Below are 17,919 nucleotides of genomic sequence, written 5' to 3'. Positions count from 1 at the left end.
CGCACCGGCGGGCGCGCGCCACCTGCCGGCGGCCCCAGCCCGGGCCCCGTGCGGCGGCCCCGCCCCTTCCCGCGGCCATGGCGGCGCTGGGGCTCTGCCGCGCCTTCGGGGCGCTCCTGCTGTCGGCGGGCTCCCGCCGGGCCCGGCCCCCGGCGCTGCCGCCCGGCCCCCAGCCCTGGCTGCCGGGGCCGATGTCGGCGCCTGCCGCCTGCCGCGGGCTGGGCGGCTCGGCGCCGCGCTGTACCACCGACCCGCTGTGGAAGTGCCGGGCCAAGTACACCGTGCGGCCCGTGGGCATGAAGAAGACGGGCGGCCGCGACCACACAGGTGGGTGGGCGGGAGGGTGGGCGGGCTGCCGGGGCCGGCTGGACGCGGGGGGTCCCACCTGCAGCCGCTCCCGTGTCCGGCAGGCCGCATCCGCGTGCGGGGGATCGGTGGGGGACACAAGCGGCGGTACCGCATGATCGACTTCCAGCGCCTGCGCTACGAGGAGGGGGCCCCGCCGGAGCCCTTCACCGAGAAGGTCGTCAACGTCCGATACGACCCTTGCAGGCGAGTGCGGGCTGCGGGCTCAGCCCCGGGCCCGGGCAGTCGCGCCAGCCGTGGCCCCCTGCTCACCCGCCGCGCGTTCTCCGTGCAGGTCGGCTGACATCGCCCTGGTGGCCGGCGGCAACCGCAAGCGCTGGATCATTGCCACGGAGAACATGCAGCCGGGGGACAGCATCACGAACTCGCCTCACATTGGCAGGATGGCAGGTGCACGCCAGGGTCAGGGGCAGCTGTGCCGGTCTTGCCAAGGGCTCGTCGGCTGCTCCTTGCCCAACTTGTCAGCTTCTGTCTTCCAGTGTCAGCCAAGGAAGGGGACGCATACCCGCTGGGGGCTCTTCCTGTCGGCACGCTGATCTGCAACCTGGAGAGCCACCCTGGGAAGGGAGCACAGTACATCCGGGCAGCTGGTGTGTCCCCACACAGGGAACCCACTGTTTGTAGGGGTTTGGCTGAGCACAGATGGAGAGGAGGGCAGGGGGGCACTGCTCTGGGTGGCCAGTGGCAGGGAACTTTCTCCCCATGTTAGAGTGCAGCACATCCCTGCACAGAAGCAGGGGCAGCTCTGCCCTGTTGATTCCTCAAGGTCCTGTCTTCAGAAAGAAGTGCTGCATTTACTACAACAGTGGGGGGCTTTGGGGAGTTACCAGCATGGGGATGTGCTTGCCACAGGGTGGGATACTTCGTCCTGCTGCTCAAGGCAGCTGCCTCCTCTCTTGCCTGCTGCAGGTACTTGTGGGGTGCTGCTGAGGAAAGTGAATGGGACAGCCATCGTGCAGCTGCCCTCCAAAAGGCATATGCAGGTAAAGGAACTCCGCTGTTCCTGGCTCGACTCCCTGGGCACGCAACTGTGTGTCCCCAGGGAGGGCTGCAGCTCTTCTCTGTCCCCTAGGTGCTGGAGACCTGTGTGGCCACGGTGGGCCGCGTGTCCAACGTGGATCACAACAAGCGGGTGATCGGGAAGGCAGGCCGGAACCGCTGGCTGGGCAAGCGCCCACACACGGGCTTGTGGCACCGCAAGGGTGGCTGGGCCGGGCGCAAGATCAAGCCTCTCCCACCCATGAAGAGCTACGTCAACCTGCCACAGGTCAAAGCAGTGGAGTGATGCCCGGAGCCAATAAAGCGTTTTTCATGCCACTGCTGTCACATTACTGATGCTTTTTATGCAAGGGCCTTGGGGTACTTTCCTCACTTTCCCACAAGTCAAGTTCAGCTGTGTTCGGTCCCTGAACACAGTTCAGGGTTGGGGTTGCCAGGAGAGATGACTGTGGGGCTGTGGACTGCCTTGGCTTGAGTTTGACGTTGGTGGGTGACTTGGTGTGGTCAATTTGCACAATCGTGTCAAACCTAGCTGTAGGACACCCGGGCTCTTCTCTCACCCTCGACTTGTGGAGCAGTGAAGGCAAGCGGACGGGAAGGGGGCTTCCAGCCAAGCTGACTGGGAAGCTGGCAATCACGGACCTCAGCGCCTCCCACCCCCGTAGCGCCTCACTGCTCCCTGGCCCCACTTCTGCCGCCGGCCGCTGCTGCGCCCTTCCCTCGCCGCCTGCCCCGTCCCTCAGTGCCGCACTGTGCTCCCTCATGCAGCGCCCCGCGCTGCCCCGGTCCCGCCGCGCCCGTCCGAGCTCCGAGGTGCCGCCGCTCAGGCCCAGCCCTCACGGCCGCCGTCGGGCGGGGTCTGCGCAGGCGCCCGCGGCCGGAGCGGCGCGGGAGCGGTGCCGGAGGTAACGCGGAAGCCCCGGCGCGGCCCCGCGGCGGAGGGAGGGCGGCGGGCTGGGCACGGCCCGGCGCGGCCGGCGAGCGCCCGAGCGGAGCTGGCCCGGGACGGGCCCGGGCCGTTTAGGGGAGGCCTCGGTCGCGGCCCCCGGCCGGCCGGGGAAGGGGTGCGGCAGCCGAACCGGGCCGGGTCAGGCGCTGCTCCGTGCGCGGCGAGCTGTCGCTTGGCCCGCGCCTGGAAGGAGCTTTGAGGCTGCCGCTGGCGCGGCCGGTGCGCACGAGAGCTCTCCCCGGGGATGGCAGTGCCGTGCCGCCTGCCTTCAGCGTGCGTGCCCCGGGCACAGGCCTGTTCCTCACCGTGCTCCCAGTCCCGCCTGGGTGATGTGCAGCAGAGCCCTCCAGCGCAGACTTGCACTGGCCCCCTGATCCAGCATGCGGGCTCCACCTGGCTCGGGTAGGTCCATCAGCACGCAGCCAGGTGTCATAGGTGAGCTTCCTGGGGAAAGCTGCCCTTCCCGGGCACTGCTGTCCGTATTCCTGCCATGCCCACAGCCTGTTTGACAGTCCAGAAATCACTGTGGTTTGCCCTGTAATAGTGTTACTACATATATGCAGTTTTCCAAGGAGAAAAGTGAGCCATATCTCATATTTACTGTGTTGACAGCCCTGTCCTCGAGTGCAGCCAGTACAAAAGCACGTTTTAGTGGTTGCATTGCCATGTCACCAGCACTGTGACACACAGGAACACAGATCTCTAGCCATAGCACGCCTCAGCCACCTCTCCCCAGTTCCTGCTTCCCCTCTATCTCTGCAGACCCATCTGCTGCCATGGTGAATGAGAAGCACAGTGGCACCCTGCTTGTGCAGCTGGGGCCCAAACTGCAGGCCTACCCAGAGGAGCTGCTCCGGCAGCGGCGAGGCCACGACGGCCGCCCGGAATACCTGGTGCAGTGGAGCGTCGTTAGCTCGGCAGAGAAAGCAGCGGGAGGCAGCAGTGCCTCCTCTGCAGAGAGCAAGGCAGAGCACATCTCCATGTGGATGTCTGCAGAAGAGGTCTGCGCCAGCTGCCCGGCGCTGCTGGGCCGGAGGAGGCCGGAAGGGCCGCGGCCGAGAGAGGAGAAGGCGCCCGGGCCGTTGGCCGCGGATGTGCCGCTGGACGAAGCCTCGCTGCTGGAGATGAAGGCCGATGTCAGGAGCCTGGTGCAGCGAGCTGGGCGCCAGGTGGCCGAAGCCAGGACGCCCCAGTGCTCCATCCTGAGCACGGTGCACGTGCTGGGCGCCTACGCCAGCATCGGCTCTCTGGCGGGCGCCTTCAGGGAGACGGGAGCCCTGGAGCTGCTGATGGCGATGCTGGGCCACAAGGAGAAGTGGATCCGCCGCAGCGCTGGCCAGATGCTGCGGGCTCTGGCTTCACATGATGCAGGTGGGGGCTGCTCCTGCTCGGTGCCTCTGAGGAGGTGTTGCTGGGCAGCTGAGGGGTGCCAGGCCTTTGGGAGGGGTGAGATGCCTGGGAAGCAGCATGTCTCGGGGCTTGCTGGCAAAAGGGGAAGAATCAGTCTGGATCTTCCAAGCTTCCTTGGTTGTAGTTGTCTGGACTGCTCTGGGAGTTAGAAACTTTTTCCCCTGCCAGGTTTCTGAGCTGGGATGCTGATTAACTGCTGGGAGTGTTAAGGAATGTTAGAGGTGGCTGTCTCCTCTAGCAGCCCCAGCACCTCTCCTGCTCCACCACTGGAGCCCAGCCCGGGGAATCTGGAGTTTCTCAAGCTGAGAGATGCAGCTGCCACTTTCCCATTTGCAGGTTCAACCAGTAGCAAAGCTGAGTGCCCACCCTGGAGCACAGACACACGCAGGACTCTGACACACTTATGGCACTCACATAAACACAAGCACAGCCAGCCACGTCCCCTCCTGCTCCTTGTCCAGCAGAGACAGAAGGTCACTCCTGCCAGCACACACTGCACTTTCCAGGTTCACAAGTACACACACATGGATCCCTTGGGTACCAGCATGGCCCCTCTGTCCTGCACCTGTGCCTGGATCCAAGCCCCTCTACCAGTCTCAGAGGTCCTCCTGCTCCTCAGTTTGTCAAGCCTGATGCTTGCTAGTAAACCTGTACCATTCTTGTTCCACAGTCCACATTCACACATCCCTTGGGACTTCTAGCACCAACCACCACCCACCTCATACCTTGGTCTGGACTCAGGACCTCCTTCTTGCTAATCCAGCATGAAGTTTTGCTAACGAGTTACATGCACACCCCATGCACAGCAGGGTTGGGAAAGATGCAGACACTCACCCTTTCCCCTGGCACCAGGCACTGCAGTCCTGCTTCAGCTGCTGGTGCTGAAGTCCTCACTTGCCTCCCTTCCAGCAGCTGTTCTTCAAAACTCACACTGTTCTCTCTCCAGTGGCTGGTGACCGAGGATCCTACCTACTCCAGGCAATAGCACTGAGTCCCTGGCACTTGCCCCAGGAGCTGGCACCTCAGGCCAGGGACACCTACACCCCTGACCAGAACTGAGTAATTTGTACTGGGTCAGCTGTACACCAGTCTTCCCGATAGCTGGCATTCCAGCCTCAAATCCATGATTTTGATCTCTCTGATGGCACCTCCAGCTTGTCACTTGCTCCACTTGCAGACTCCACAGGGCTCCCACAGCCCCAGTAAGGCTCCAGTTTGTGGCACCAAATGCCACTCGTGCAGGTCTCACCGGCAGCTGGCACTCGGTCTTTGCAGTACACGCACACAGGGGTAGAGAGAGAGTTAGTAAAGATTTAGTAAGAAAGTAGGACAGACTGTGTCAATCAGGTACAGGGCTGCCAGACAAACACACTGACCAGCTGTGGTTTGAACATGACTGGCGCCTTTTATATCCCTTTCTCTGCACCCGCTTTTGTCTTCCTTGCCAATTCCAATTAATCAGATAAACCTACTGAAAAATAATCATTCTCACACCCAGATGTCCTTACTAATTGTAGTGACTGACCAGATTTGTTTCTCCTCACTGCATCCATTAGCATTTGTCAGTCAGGTTTGTGATTCTTTATGTTCTTGTTTATGGCTTCCTTCTTACTTTGACTCTTTGCAGTGAAAAGGTCCTTGACTGGATGCACTTAGAGGAACAGACAGTCTCTTTCCACATACCCTTGCAATGAATACCGGTGCCAAAGGGCTTGACACAGCCTTGGTGGGTAGAGCCTGGTCCTCACCCAGTTCTTTCATTTAAGGGGAGCTGCCATGGCTTGGAAGTGCTTGATGAGACTTGGGTGCACCTGGAAGGTTGCTGGTTGTGGTGTATCCCACAGGAGATCTGGCTTTCCCTGTCCTAGTGCCTGAGTTCATGCAGCTCTGAAGTGGGGCAGATGAAGGGCTGATTCAGGTTAAAACTTGACTTCTTTTCTTCCCTGGGACCCTGTTCTGGAGTCAGTTATTTGGGGTTGCTGCTTTGTGAGAATCTTGCAGCGTTAGGGGTAGAAAAAACACACTGTGGAGCAAAGTGTTGCCAGTCCAGATGAAGGGGCAGAACATGGATCAGGTGACACTGAGCGGCAAAGCTGTTCCTACCCTGTGGCTCTGCCTCTCGCAGGGAGGGTGGGGTGAGGGTTGTCTTTAAGGGGCCTGAAGAGTTTTTGTTGTTGTTGCAGGGAGCCGGGCCTATGTCCTGCTGTCCCTGAGCCGGCAGGATGGCATTGAGCAGCACGTGGACTTTGACAGTCGCTGCACCTTGCTGGAGCTGTTTGCTGAGATCACGTCCTCTGCAGAGCACTGCATGTCCTTCGAGGGGATTCACCTCCCGCAGGTGGGGACAGACCCCGCCACCAGCCCTGGCCTGCGGGGCACGAGGGGCCAGGAGGGGTGGGAGTGGGGGCCAGGGCTGGCGCCCTTGTCCGGGACAAGAGGGTAGTTGGAGGTGGGCAGGTGAGCAGGACTGGCTGTTGGGAGAGCCGGGGCAGGACCTGGGCCTGGGGTGAGGCTGGGGGCGGTGCAGAGGCACCTGGAGAGCCCTGTCCGTGAGCAGGGAGGGGAGGGTGGGCTGAGAGGTCTCTGCTGCTGCCAGCTGGTCCGGAGCTCTCAGGGGAGCCTGCCTGGGAATGAGCTGGTGGCTCAGAGGGAGCTGGGGGCTGGAGGTGCTCTGCAGGCTGAGTGTGACAGCTGTGCTTGTTGCAGATCCCTGGGAAGCAGCTGTTTGTCCTGGTGAAGCGCTACCTGTGTGTGACTTCTCTCCTGGACAAGCTGAGCGGTGGCGTGGAGCAGGGAGAGGAGCAGCAGGGCTGTGCTGTGCCCAGCCCTGTCTCTGAGGAGAGGAGCCGTGTGAAGCAGGAGTTTGAGTTCAGCATGGCCATGGCAAACCTCATCTCGGAGCTGGTGCACGTGATGGGCTGGAGCCACAGCCACAGGGCAGAGCCGCTGGCCCAACGGGAGCTGCAGCCTTGCCCTGCCCGCTCCATCTTCCAGCACAAGACTCCAGCCAGCACTGCTGTCGAAGCAGCTCCCACATCCCCAGCAAAGGAGCCCGTGACCTTCAAGACGCGCTCGGCCTTCCCGAGCCGCAGCAGCTACGTGGAGTACGTGCAGGCCACGCTGGTGAGCGGCATGAGGGTGCGCATGCTCGAGGACTACGAGCAGGTCACCGCCGGCGACGAGGGCGACTTCCGCCGCAGCAATGATGGCATGCCCCCGGTGCAGGTATCCCTGCTGGGGGAGCAGGCGCTGCCGAGGGGCCTGTCTGCTCTCTTGTGCAGCCTTGCATAGTGGGGCTGGGCTTGCCTTCCCCCAGCTGGGTGTCTCTTGGGCTCTCCTCCTCAGGTGTACTGGCAAGCTCTGGGCTGTACGTACTGGGTTCACTGGCACATGGTGGAGATCATTGGCCCTTCGGAGCACAAGGAGCTTGAGGGCCAGGAGAAGGTGAACACCCTGACACGAAACCACAGACTGAGAGCAGGTGAGCAGCCTGTTGGTCTCCTTCAAGCATGTTCCAACTCTACCACTGCCATCCTGTCACCTCCCTTTCCCCCAGCAAGCTATGGTACGGTGGGGACCTCTTCTGCCTAGCAATAGCCCTTTCCTTGGGGAATGCAGAATGTGCAGCAGAGGATGGGGGAATTGTCCGAGCTGACAGTGTCCCTCCTCTGCTCTCCTGCAGTTCCACAGCCATTCCTGTGCAAGCCCTTGGGGGGGCTGTACTCCCTGCCTTACCTGGGTCAGCGGCTGCCTAAGGCTGCAGAGGCACTGAGCCGTGCCGAGTGGTGGGAGCTGCTGTTCTTTGTGAGGAAGCTGGAGGCACAGGAGCAGAAAGAGATCACCTGTCTCATCCAGCAGCACCAGGGAGAGCAGGTAGGGGCCGGTGGCTGCAGCAGGGAAATGGGAGGGAGGAGCAAGGGGAACATTAGGGAAGGGAGCAGGCCCAGAGGAGATGGCAAGTGTGAGCTGTGCAGGGGCAGCCTGAAAGGGACAGAAATGGGAGGGTGAGCTGGGATGGTGAAAGCGTGAGGAGCTGGGCCCAGCAGAGCAGTGAGTGGAGATGAGAGGACACACAGCGTCCCCTGAGTGGAAGAGTGACTGTCCAGCGAGGTTTGGGCAGGCGAGGCGAGGCCGTGGGGTCATTCTGCCGGTTGCAGTTGGGTGTTGAGCACGGGTGGGAGGTGTGGGCTGGTGGGAGTTGGGCTGGGGACAGGCGGGGAGGGTGGCAGCGGGGAGCGGCCCTGGGCACCTCTGTCGGTGCAGCCTTTCTGTCCGTCCCGGCAGTGGCTGCCCCAAGGGGCGCGGGGTCTGTGGCGAGCCCGAGGTTAACTTGTCCCCATCCATCGGTGTGGCTGTCGGAGGTGGATGAAGAAGCCCTGATGCAGCTGTCAGTGCCTGCGGAGCTGGCCCAGAAAGTGCTGCAGGTCCTGGAGAAGCGGTGCCAGGGCAGCTCTCTGCGTGACCTGCGCGGCTCCCGTGTCTACGGCAGACACTTCCTCGGCAGGGGGGCAGAGCAGGATGGTGGAGGGAGCAGCGCAGTGTGCTCCGAGGGCGACGGCTGCAGGAGCACCGGCCCCAAAGGCACGATGGCCAAGGCGGCGGAGGAAGAGCTTTCTGCAGCCGCAGGGCCGCCCCAGGCGCGCAGCGTGGCAGTGAAGTCGGATTCCCAGCTGTTCAGCGAGCTCTTTGAGAGGGAAGGGCTGTTCTTGCCAGAGGTGACGGAGGAGCAGAGCCAGGGTAATGTCCTGCTAGGCGCTGGGGCACAGGCGCGGTGCTGGAAGCGGCACTGCTGCCTCCACGGGGGAAGGCTCTGGGCAGGGCATGGGGGGCCGTGCAGCCAGCGGTTGCCTGAAGTGGGGGGGCCTGCGGGTGCTGGGTCTGCGGGCGCGTGGCACCCCGGGAGCTGCTGGAGCGTCGCTGCTGCCCTGACGCCTCCGTCCCTCCGGGCAGTGCTGGGCAGCTCCGAGGGGGTGAGCGAGAGCGGCTCGCTGGCCAGCGTTGCAGCCGTGGTGGACGTGATCCAGAGCCGCAGCTCGGCGGTGGGGCTGCGCTTAGCTGGGCTCAAGCACATCCTGAAGATGCTGGAGGAGGAGTCCAAGTCGGAGCAGCAAGTCGGCACAGCCCAGGGCGGGCTGGGCACCATCGGGAGCGCTGGGTGAGCCCTGGGGTGCTGCACAGCCCTCGTGCTGCCTGGGGAGGGCCCTGTGGGCAGGGTGGGGGCCAGTGCTGAGCTGGGAGTGCGGGAGGTGGCAGTGGCAGTGTGCAGGCGGGTAGGCGCAAGAGGAGAGGTGGATTTTGTGACCCTTTGTCGCAGGCAGGCTCATCGGCGGGGCGTCCCAGCCGCAGCGCGGGCAGGAAGGAGGTGGCTGGCAGGGCCCGAGGCGCTGGCAGTGGCAGGAGCCCCGGCTGAGGTGTGGTGTCGCACGCAGGGAGAAGCTGGTGCGGGTGGCCGTGGAGCTGCTGAGCACGGAGGCGGCAGAGAAGGCGCTGGTGGCGGTGACGCTGCGGCTGCTGGCCGTGCTGCTGGCCCGGTACGAGCGGCGCGTGCCCTTTGCCACGGAGGGCGGCGTGCGGGCCGTGCTGGCCTGCATGCAGCAGCACGGCTGCTCCGGCCTGGTGCAGCAGGCCGGCCTGGCGGTGAGTGCCGGGGGTGCCGGGGGGCGGGCAGGGCCGCCCCGGCCGTGCTGGAGGTGCCGCTGCCCTGCTGTTGTCCTCGCAGGCCCTGAAGGTGCTGGTGGGAGCTGCGGACGCTGAGCCGGGAGGTGCCGGTGAGAAGCCCTTGCCCTGGAACCACGGCGACGCACAGATGATGCGGGAGATCTTTGCCAGCATCGGCTCTGCCTCCAGCGAGGGCTCTGCCAGCCTGCTGAGCGCCATCCCTGCTGCCCTGAGCACCATGCAGAGGGTGCCGGGGTAGGGGCGGAGTGTGGAGAGCGGCTGAGGTTGGGGGGAATGTGCAGGGGGAAGGACGGGCAGGGCGGGCAGGTGGCTTGCGGGTGCAGGGGAGGCTGTGTGGCTGGGGGAGGAGAGTGGCACGGCTGTGTCCCTGCAGGGGCTCCTCAGGGGTGCAGAACGGCCTGCTGGTGGTGAACATGCTGATGGATGGGCACCGGGGCCTGGCGGAGCAGCTGGCGAGCTGCGGTCTCCTGGAGGTGCTGCAGAGCTGCTGGAGGGACGGGCAGAGCGGCGGCTGCCCGCAGGCCGTGCTGGCCCTCAGCGCCATCAATCGCCTGGCCGAGCACCGGCTGCCCCTGGGCCCGCAGGCAGCAGGTACCGCCTGGCCTGGCAGGGCAGAGCGCCCTGAGGGGCTGCTGCCGCTGGAGTGAGCGCCCGGGCTGGGCTCACGTGTCCTTGTCACGGCAGGCAGAGAGGTCCCGTTGGACCCGAAGGGCGTGCAGATGCTCCTGGGTGGCCTGGAGGACGGCGTCTTGTCCAAGGAGGTGGTGGTGGCCCTGGAGCGGCAGCTCTGCAGCGAAGGCCCTGCTCCCGCTGGCCAGGTGGCTCAGCTGCTGCAGGACCACAGCTGCTTCAGGCTGTTGCTGCGCAGCTTGGAGCTGCTGGGGACAGAGAAGGCTGTGAGCCTGAGCATCCTCAGGTGGGTGCAGAAGGGTTGGGGGGGCTCTGGGACCCCCACAGCAGGTGTGTGAGTGCTGGTGGTCGTGTTGGGAAGACCCAGTGCATGTTTGTGGGTGGTGGTGGGGGTGTTCTTCCCTGGCGGCGGGCTCACCCCAGCACGTAGGCAGGTGCTGATTGGGCTGTCCTGGGGCGCAGGGCCGTGTGGGGACAGAGCAGCGTGTGCGGGGGCGGGGACACGCAGGGGCAGTGGAGGACGTGCCTGGGTGCTGGTGGGGTGCGCAAGGTGCCAGGGCAGCCTTGGTTGCCAGTCCTTGAGAGATGCCTTCCGGGTGGGGCAGGGAAGCAGGGCTGCCTGGAGCATTGCTGTCCCTGTGCCCCGGCCTGAGCAGGCCCCCTGTGTCACTCAGGATCCTGAACAAGTTCCTGGACAGTTATCAGGAGGATGTGCTGCCCTGGCATGAGTGTGTGGAGCCCTGTGTGTCCTGCCTGAGCACCCACAGCAGCAGCTGGGAGGTGAGGGGGCCCCGGGACTGCCGGCAGGCAGGGGTGGCTGTGCTGGGAGAGCTGGGAGCGGCTGTCCTGGCCGTGTCCATGTCCTGGTGGCAGCCTGGCCTTGTGTCCGAGGCACTGGGAGAGGTGGGAGCGGCTGTCCTGGCCGTGTCCGTGTCCTGGTGGCAGCCTGGCCTTGTGTCCGAGGCACTGGGAGAGGTGGGAGCGGCTGTCCTGGCCGTGTCCGTGTCCTGGTGGCCAAATGCCCAGTCTGGCCGTGCCTGGCCAGGCTCTGGCGAGCGCTGGTGGGGTTGGGATGAGGGGAATGGAGCTGCAGCTCCGGCTGCTGGGAGGGCCCAGGGAGTTGCCAGCGGTGCCCCGGCTGCTCACGGCTGCGTCTCAGCAGGTGCTGCAGGAGGTTGTTGGCTTCCTGCACCGCCTGGGCAGCGCCAGCAAGGACTGCGTGGTGGTGATGTGCCACGTGGGCACCCACGAGGCTCTGAGCAAAGCCCTGGAAAAGCACAGCACGGTCCCGTCGCTGGCGCCGGCCCTGCTCGAGCTGGTGACGGAGTGTGAGAAGTTCGCCAGCCTCTACAAGAAGCTGACGAGCAGCATCTTGGCCGGCTGCATCCAGGTGGGCCTGGGGAGGCACGGCCGCGCTGGGGCTCTGGGTCTGGGGGCCCTCAGGCTGTCCCCGGCACTGAGGGACGGCCTTGTGCTCTCTGCCTGCCGCAGCCCTGCGTGGGGTGAGGGGAGAAGGACCTGGGGCCCCTGGTAAGAGCCTTTTGCCATCCCACAGCTGGTCCTGGGACAGATTGAGGAGCACCGCCGGAGCCACCAGCCCATCAGCATCCCCTTCTTCGACGTCTTCCTGCACAACCTGTGCCGAGGTGAGTGCGGGCAGTGGGAGCTGGCCCCAGGAGCTGGCTTGGTGGCTGGAAGCTGCACGTGCTCTGCCCACAGGCTCCAGCATGGAGGTGAAGGAGGACAAGTGTTGGGAGAAGGTGCAGGTCTCTTCCAACTCGCACCAGGCCAGCAAGCTCACGGACAGGAACCCCAGGACCTACTGGGAGTCGAACGGCAGCACCGGCTCCCACTTCATCACTGTGCACATGCAGTGTGGGGTGGTGATCAGGTGGGGCTGGGCCGGGAGGGCTTTGTGGATCTGTGCCAGCCCTGCCACAGTGGCCCCGTGCTGGGGGCAACGGGACATGGCCGGCAGGGCGTGGTGCTGTCAGGGGCCAGGGCAGGGAGGTGGGGACAGCCCCGTGTTTGCTGTGCTGCAGGGAGCTGAGCATGCTGGTGGCCAGCGAGGACTCCAGCTATATGCCATCGCGGGTCGTGGTGCTGGGCGGGGACAGCCCTGCCACCATCAGGACGGAGCTCAATGCGGTGAGTCGCCGTGGGAGAGGCGGGCCGGTCCTTGCTGTGCCCCGTGGAGGTGTGGCCCTGGTGCCCTCGGGGAGGTGGGAATGGCAGGAGCTGCGCTGCGGGAGCCGCTTGCAGGCTGGCGGTCGTGCTGAGGGCTCAGTGCCTCCCTGCAGGTGACCATCCTGCCCTCGGACAGCAGAGTGATCCTGCTGGAGAACATGACCCGCTTCTGGCCCATCATCCAGATCCGGGTGAAGCGGTGCCAGCAGGTAGGGGAGCAGGGGCTGGGCCCGGGAGCGGGCAGCGTGGGGCGTCGGGGCCACGTCCGAGGAGCTGAGGGTCCCGCTCTCCCGCAGGGTGGCATTGACACACGTGTGCGTGGCATCGAGGTGCTGGGTCCCAAGCCCACTTTGTGGCCCATCTTCAAGGAGCAGCTGTGCCGGCGGACGTTCCTCTCCTGCACTGCTCGGGCTCATGCCTGGAGCCAGGAGATCTGCCGAGACCGGGGGCGGCTGCTGCAGCTCTTTGGCAGGTGAGTTGTGTCCTGGCTGTGCCGTCGCGTCCCTGGTGTCCCAGGGCCCCAGGGGACGTGGCTGGCAGCCTGTGAGGGGACAGCGGGGCTAGGAAAGGAGCAGCTGGGTGTGCCACCTGGACGGGAGGGGCCCTTGCTCCTTCCTGGCCACCAGTGGTTCTGGAGGGCCAGGGCCGCCTTGGGGTCCCCTGGGTTTAAGCTGGGCTAACCCCCCAGAGGGGGATGCTGGTCCCCCACAGGGGCCGGCACATCCTGATGTGGCAGAGGTCGGCCGGGCACAGCAGGATCTCGTGGCCACAGGCACTGCACAGCCCCGTTTGGCAGCGGCTGTGAGGGCCCCGAGGGCCATTGGGGGCAGGTCCCAGAGACAGTGAGGGGCCCTCCCTGGCTGCTGGGGGCGAGCGGGGCCACCGAGCCGTCGTGCCTTGGCAAGGGGCAGAGCAGGGAGCCACGAGTGTGCTCTGCTTTCCCGTGGGAGTTCTCCAGCCCCGGCACCGTGTGCCGCCCGGTCGCTGTTGCAGACTGAACGGGGCGCTGCAGCACGAGCAGGGCTTTGCCAGCCGCTTCCTTCCTGACGATGAGGCAGCCCGGGCACTGGGCAGGACGTTCTGGGAGGCCCTGGTGAACCCCTTGGTGCAGAGCATCACCAGCCCAGGTACCCTGCGCTCTCCGGGACCCATCCGTGCCGTGCGCCAGGCAGAGGCGCCTGGCTCTGAGTCTGGTTGGCCCCGCAGGCCCTGATGGTGTCAGTCCTCTGGGCTGGCTGCTGAGCGAGTACCTGGAGAGCGTGGAGCTGCCCCGCCGTGCCACGGGGCGCAGGGCTACCTTTGGCTCCTGCGTGCGGCGCCTGACCCAGCTCCTGGTGCACGTGGACCCCGGCGGCGCCGAGCCAGAGGAGAGCAGAGCAGCTGGTGAGCCAGGGGCTGCCCTCTGTGGAGCTGGGCAGGCGGTGCTCCGGAGCACCAGGCTGTGGCTGTGAGGCTCCTCTGGGCAGCGTCCTGTGGCACAGGAGGCTCCTGAGCCAGGGAAGGCTTGCGGTCACGCCCCAGCAGTGGCCGCGCCTCCCCAGCGTCCCCTCAGCCCTGCTGTGGCCGGTCAGTGTGCGGGGCCTGCCCACGGAGCCATGCTGAGCCTGAGGTTGACCCTTGGCAGGTGGGAAGGAGGGGAAGAACAAGGAGGTGCTGGCCAGGACTGCAAAGGCAGTGGTGGAGAAGCCGAGAGGTCTGTGGGGAATCTCGCAGTGCTGGCGTGGCGTGGTGCAGCAGCAGGTAGAGCTTGGAGGGCTGACTGGGGGGGCGTGGGACCTGCCCTGGGTGGTTGGAGCAGGGAGTGGGGTCTGGAAGTGCCCTGGGAGCGTGGGGAGGGCACAGGGCTGTAGCTGGCCTCCACAGAGCCTGGAGCGATGTGGGGACAGCCGTGCTGCGCTTGCCGCCCTGGCGTGGCTCGGGTGTGAGCCAGGCCCTGTGCCCAGGCTGATGCTGCGGGCCAGGAGACAGGTCCAGCGTTGGGCTTTCTGTCCTGCTGGGCTGCTGCTGTGCCTCCCTTGTGCCCCCACAGCCCCTGCCCAGCCCTCGGAGCCGCGCTCCCGCCTTGGCAGCCCCACAGCAGCACCAGGGCCCCGAGCTGGCCCTGGCTGGGACCCAGGCAGTTGGTGTTGGCAGGGCAGGGCAGGGCTGGGGACAGTGCGAGGGGCACGTCCTGCTGCGGGCTCAGCCCTGGCGCTGCTCCCACAGGTGCAGCGGTTCCTGGAGGCGGCGGGGCAGGCGCCGGACCTTGCGGAGCGCTACTGCCGGCTGTACCAGCGCCTGCGCGGGGCCACGGAGGAGCTCTTTGGGCAGCAGGCCGCCTTCGTGCTGGCCCTGGGCCAGGGCTTTGCAGGGGCTTTGCTGCAGCTCTCCTTCCTGACTGCCCTGCACGTGAGTCGAGGGAGCGCGGCCCCGCTGCCTTGGCCCTGGGCATAGCTGGGGAGCTGCCCTGACCCGTGGCGCTGGGGCGAGCTCGGGGTGGGTGGTGTCCTGTTCTCCCGAGCCACAGAGCCCTGCCCTGGCACCCTGGATGGTGGCCAGCTCAGGTGCGTGGTGCTCGTCCCAGCGTGGGCCCGGCCCCGGCACAGTCCTGCCCTGGGCTGGTGCCTGGGCACCCTGGGGCCCTGCCCGGGAGCGCCAGAGTGTCCCAGCTGCTCCCCTCAGGGACATTGCCCCAGCCCGGCCCTGTGGGCACCTGGTGAGCCCTGTCTGCAGCCAGCCCTGTCCCTCGCAGGTGAGCGAGCAGTTTGCTCGCTACCTTGACGTGCAGATCCAGGAGCTGCGCAGGGCCGCGGGCAGCACGGGGCCTCTGGAGCGGCTGCAGCAGTTCCTGGAGCCCTTTGTCGTCTTCAGCGGCCTGGAGCTTGCCCACACCTTTGAGCACTTCTACAGGTGAGGCTGCCGTGTCTCCCCGGAACCAGGGGCCTGGTGCAGCGTGGCCTGGTGTGCTGGGGGAGCCCGGCCTGGCGCGGCAGTGGCGCTCCCGCTTTGCTTTTACGGGGTCATGGAGCGTGGAGGGCCCGTGGGTGCTGCCAGTGTGCGGAGGCACATTCCCTGCTGGGGACAGGGAGGGGAGCCGAGCGTGCTGCCAGGCCCATGTGCCGTGGGGTGAGGCCGGGCTTGGAGCTGTGGCTGTCTCCTGGCGGGCGGCTGATGGCCACAGGGCTCGGGCCCAGCCCTGACGGAAGCTGGTGGCCGTGGCAGGCACTACCTGGGGGACCGGCTCCTGACGCAAGGGCCGTCGTGGCTGGAAGGAGGCATCGTGGAGCAGATCGGGCTGTGCTTCCCCAGCCGCTTTCCCCAAGACATGCTGAGCAACTTGGCCGAGTCGGAGGAGCTCCAGCGGCAGTTCTGCCTCTTCCAGCTGCAGGAGCAGGATAAGCGGCTGCTGGAGCTGGACACAGGCCTGGACGAGGTGAGAGGGATGGTGGCGTGGGGAGGCCGGAGGCTGCTGGAGAATCCTGGATCCTGACCCGAGCCGCCCTTGTGTCCCCGTGCCCAGGTGCTGGGAACGGCCTCGGTGGCAGATGTGCCGGAGGTGAAGGTGCTGGCCCTGTCCCCGCGCTGCTGGCCTGTGTCCCCGCTCTGCTACATGGAGAACCCTGGGAGGTTTTTCCCGGCGGTGCTGAGCTCCCCCCTGGCTGAGTTTGCTGACTTCTGCCGGCAGAGTGAGTGCTGCGGCCAGGAGAGTGCCCAGACCCTCCAGGGCAGCTCAGCCACGAGTGGTGGCGCGCTGGGGTGGGCTGAGTGGCTGGCAGGGCTGGTCACTGGCGCTGACACTGTCCCTGGCAGGCCAGAGCCAGCTGGGCTGGGAGTGCACGAAGCCCCGTCGGCTGCAGTGGACGTGGCTGGGCCACGCCGAGCTGCAGTTTGGAGACTGCGTTCTGCATGTGTCCACGCTGCAGATGTACATCCTGCTGTGCTTCAACAGCGCCCAGGTAGGAGCTGGGGCCACCGTGGGGCGAGGGAGGCAATGGAGGCCGGAGCATGGCAGGGCCGTGTCCTCCCTTCCCTTCTGCTGGGGTCTCCAGCAGTGTTGGGGGCACAGGACCCCATGGTTAGGCCAGGCCTGTGGCCAGTGGCTCTTGGCCATTGCCCTCCCACCCCGTGCTGCAGGAGGTGGCTGTGGAGGCCCTGCTGCAGGCTACGGGGCTCCCTGCTGACCTGGTGCACCACGCGCTGACCCCGCTGACCCACGGCCAGGGCGTCCTGGAGGGGAGCTGCGCTCCGGGGGGTGAGTGCGGGGCTGGGGCACCCGGGGGAGGGGCTGGTCTGAACCCCGAGGGGGTGCTGGGCTTAGGGGTGCAAGAGTTCGTAGGGCCAGCGAGGGGGCTGGGTCCGTGTGTTGCTGCCGGGGGCACGGGTCTGTGTGCCAGGCCGGGGCCTGAGGCCGGTGTGGGGCTGGGGGTGATGCGTGGGGTGGGGCTCGGGGCCATGCACGGGGCCCATGTGGGTCAGCGTGGGTGGTTGGGTCTCGGGTCTGTGTGTGGGCTTGGGGCGGGGCCAGGGGCTGTGTGCGTGGCTGGGGCTTGGGGCCACACGTGGGGGACAGGGCTGGGGTGGCCAGCGGTGCAGGCAGCAGCAGGAGGCCCAGCTTGGGTCCCACAGCCACACGTGTGTCCCGGGGCTCCTTCAGGGCCCAGCCCGAGGCTTGGCTGAGCCTGGCTTGGGTGCTGGCTCCAGGTGCCCTGCGGCTGAACCAGGCAGCCCTGGCCCAGGCCTCCGGCCGCCAGCTGAGGCTGCTGCCCCAGCAGAGGTACCTGCGGACAGAGAGGGCTGAGGTGAGCGCCCTGGAGAGGAAGAGGAACGTCCTGTGCTGCCTCATCACCCGCATCCTCAAGGTGGAGAAGCAGCTGCACATCGACAACCTGGTGTTCAGGGTACGGGGTGGAGCAGAGGGGGCCCAGGGGCTGCGTGGGGGCTGCAGCCACTGCAGTGGGGCTCCCTTGCTGCTGTAGGTGATCGATGCCTGCCAGAAGGGCGAGCTGGGGCCGGGGGTGCAGTTCCTGAGCTTCTGCTGCCACAGCGTGGACGTGCTGTCCTGCATCCTGCACCTGTTGAACCAGGGCTATCTCCGGCGCCAGGAGGGGAGGCCTCATGTCTTGGAATACATCTCTGCTGAATCCACAACACTCCCCACTTCTCAGGTACAGCCACAGGTTGCCTTCCAGACTGTAGAGATCAAGACAGCAGCAAGCCTGGCCTCTGCTGAAAGGAGACAGACTTTTTCCACGTTCAGGTAGATGAGGACCTGGCTAGGAAGACTCAGGCTGAATCCAGTCTGTCTCTTCCTGAACATGCGTGAGTTTTATTTAAATAAATGAGCCAAGCTCCACCCAGTCCCAGCTTGGAGTCTGTTGGGGAGCTCAGCTGGTCCATGGCTGGGAGCATGGCCAGGCCATACCCGTGGTTGCTGTGCTCAGACAGCCCTGACAGTCATGCTTGCTGGAGTGGTGGTAGTAGCTGCACCCTGCCCAAACTTGTTCTTTCCCAGCTGTGCTCAGTAATGCCCTCAGACATGGGGGCACACACACACACACACACACACATACCCTGCCATAATGGTAACAGCATTAATTTATTAAAATTAATCCCGAAAAGTAACCATACAATAAATTTAAAAAAAATAGAATCTTGTAAAAAAAAAAACTCAGGTGCCCTCATCCCACACCTCCAGCTGGCAGCACCATGGGGTAGGGCTG

The 17,919-nt window shown here is 65.4% G+C and overlaps 2 protein-coding genes across 5 annotated transcripts; both read left to right on the top strand.

Annotated features, from left to right (window-relative positions):
• The first annotated feature begins 64 nt into the window (after positions 1-64).
• Positions 65-1,683, top strand: MRPL2 (mitochondrial ribosomal protein L2). The gene is made up of 6 exons (XM_048299247.1): positions 65-327; positions 411-552; positions 641-756; positions 846-956; positions 1,276-1,349; positions 1,439-1,683. The coding sequence occupies exons 1-6, from the start codon at positions 78-80 to the stop codon at positions 1,649-1,651; spliced, it is 906 nt and encodes a 301-aa protein (XP_048155204.1). The 5' UTR covers positions 65-77; the 3' UTR covers positions 1,652-1,683.
• A 537-nt stretch (positions 1,684-2,220) lies between these two features.
• On the top strand, positions 2,221-17,552 carry LOC125323858 (cullin-9-like). Of its 4 annotated transcripts, none has more exons than XM_048299202.1 (30): positions 2,221-2,270; positions 3,077-3,685; positions 5,908-6,062; positions 6,431-6,949; positions 7,070-7,205; positions 7,407-7,597; positions 8,086-8,461; positions 8,675-8,879; positions 9,154-9,361; positions 9,444-9,637; positions 9,777-9,994; positions 10,088-10,319; positions 10,708-10,813; positions 11,193-11,423; positions 11,589-11,679; positions 11,753-11,924; positions 12,076-12,181; positions 12,334-12,429; positions 12,517-12,692; positions 13,214-13,347; positions 13,427-13,603; positions 13,845-13,960; positions 14,426-14,608; positions 14,952-15,109; positions 15,422-15,632; positions 15,720-15,885; positions 16,010-16,155; positions 16,334-16,451; positions 16,901-17,097; positions 17,176-17,552. In XM_048299202.1, exons 2-30 carry the CDS (start codon positions 3,091-3,093, stop codon positions 17,458-17,460), a joined length of 5,898 nt encoding a protein of 1,965 aa, XP_048155159.1. In that variant the 5' UTR covers positions 2,221-2,270; positions 3,077-3,090; the 3' UTR covers positions 17,461-17,552. The 4 variants fall into 4 exon arrangements, with proteins under 4 accessions (XP_048155159.1, XP_048155160.1, XP_048155156.1 ...); XM_048299199.1 differs by lacking the exon at positions 2,221-2,270 and adding an exon at positions 2,444-2,716; XM_048299200.1 differs by lacking the exon at positions 2,221-2,270 and adding an exon at positions 2,445-2,716 and having other exon boundaries at positions 11,196-11,423.
• Positions 17,553-17,919: the final 367 nt, after the last annotated feature.

This window comes from Corvus hawaiiensis, chromosome 3, assembly GCF_020740725.1.
Source record: "Corvus hawaiiensis isolate bCorHaw1 chromosome 3, bCorHaw1.pri.cur, whole genome shotgun sequence".
Taxonomy (NCBI): domain Eukaryota; kingdom Metazoa; phylum Chordata; class Aves; order Passeriformes; family Corvidae; genus Corvus; species Corvus hawaiiensis.
The sequence above is the reverse complement of the archived record's forward strand: the minus strand, read 5'-3'. Positions and strand labels throughout refer to the sequence as shown.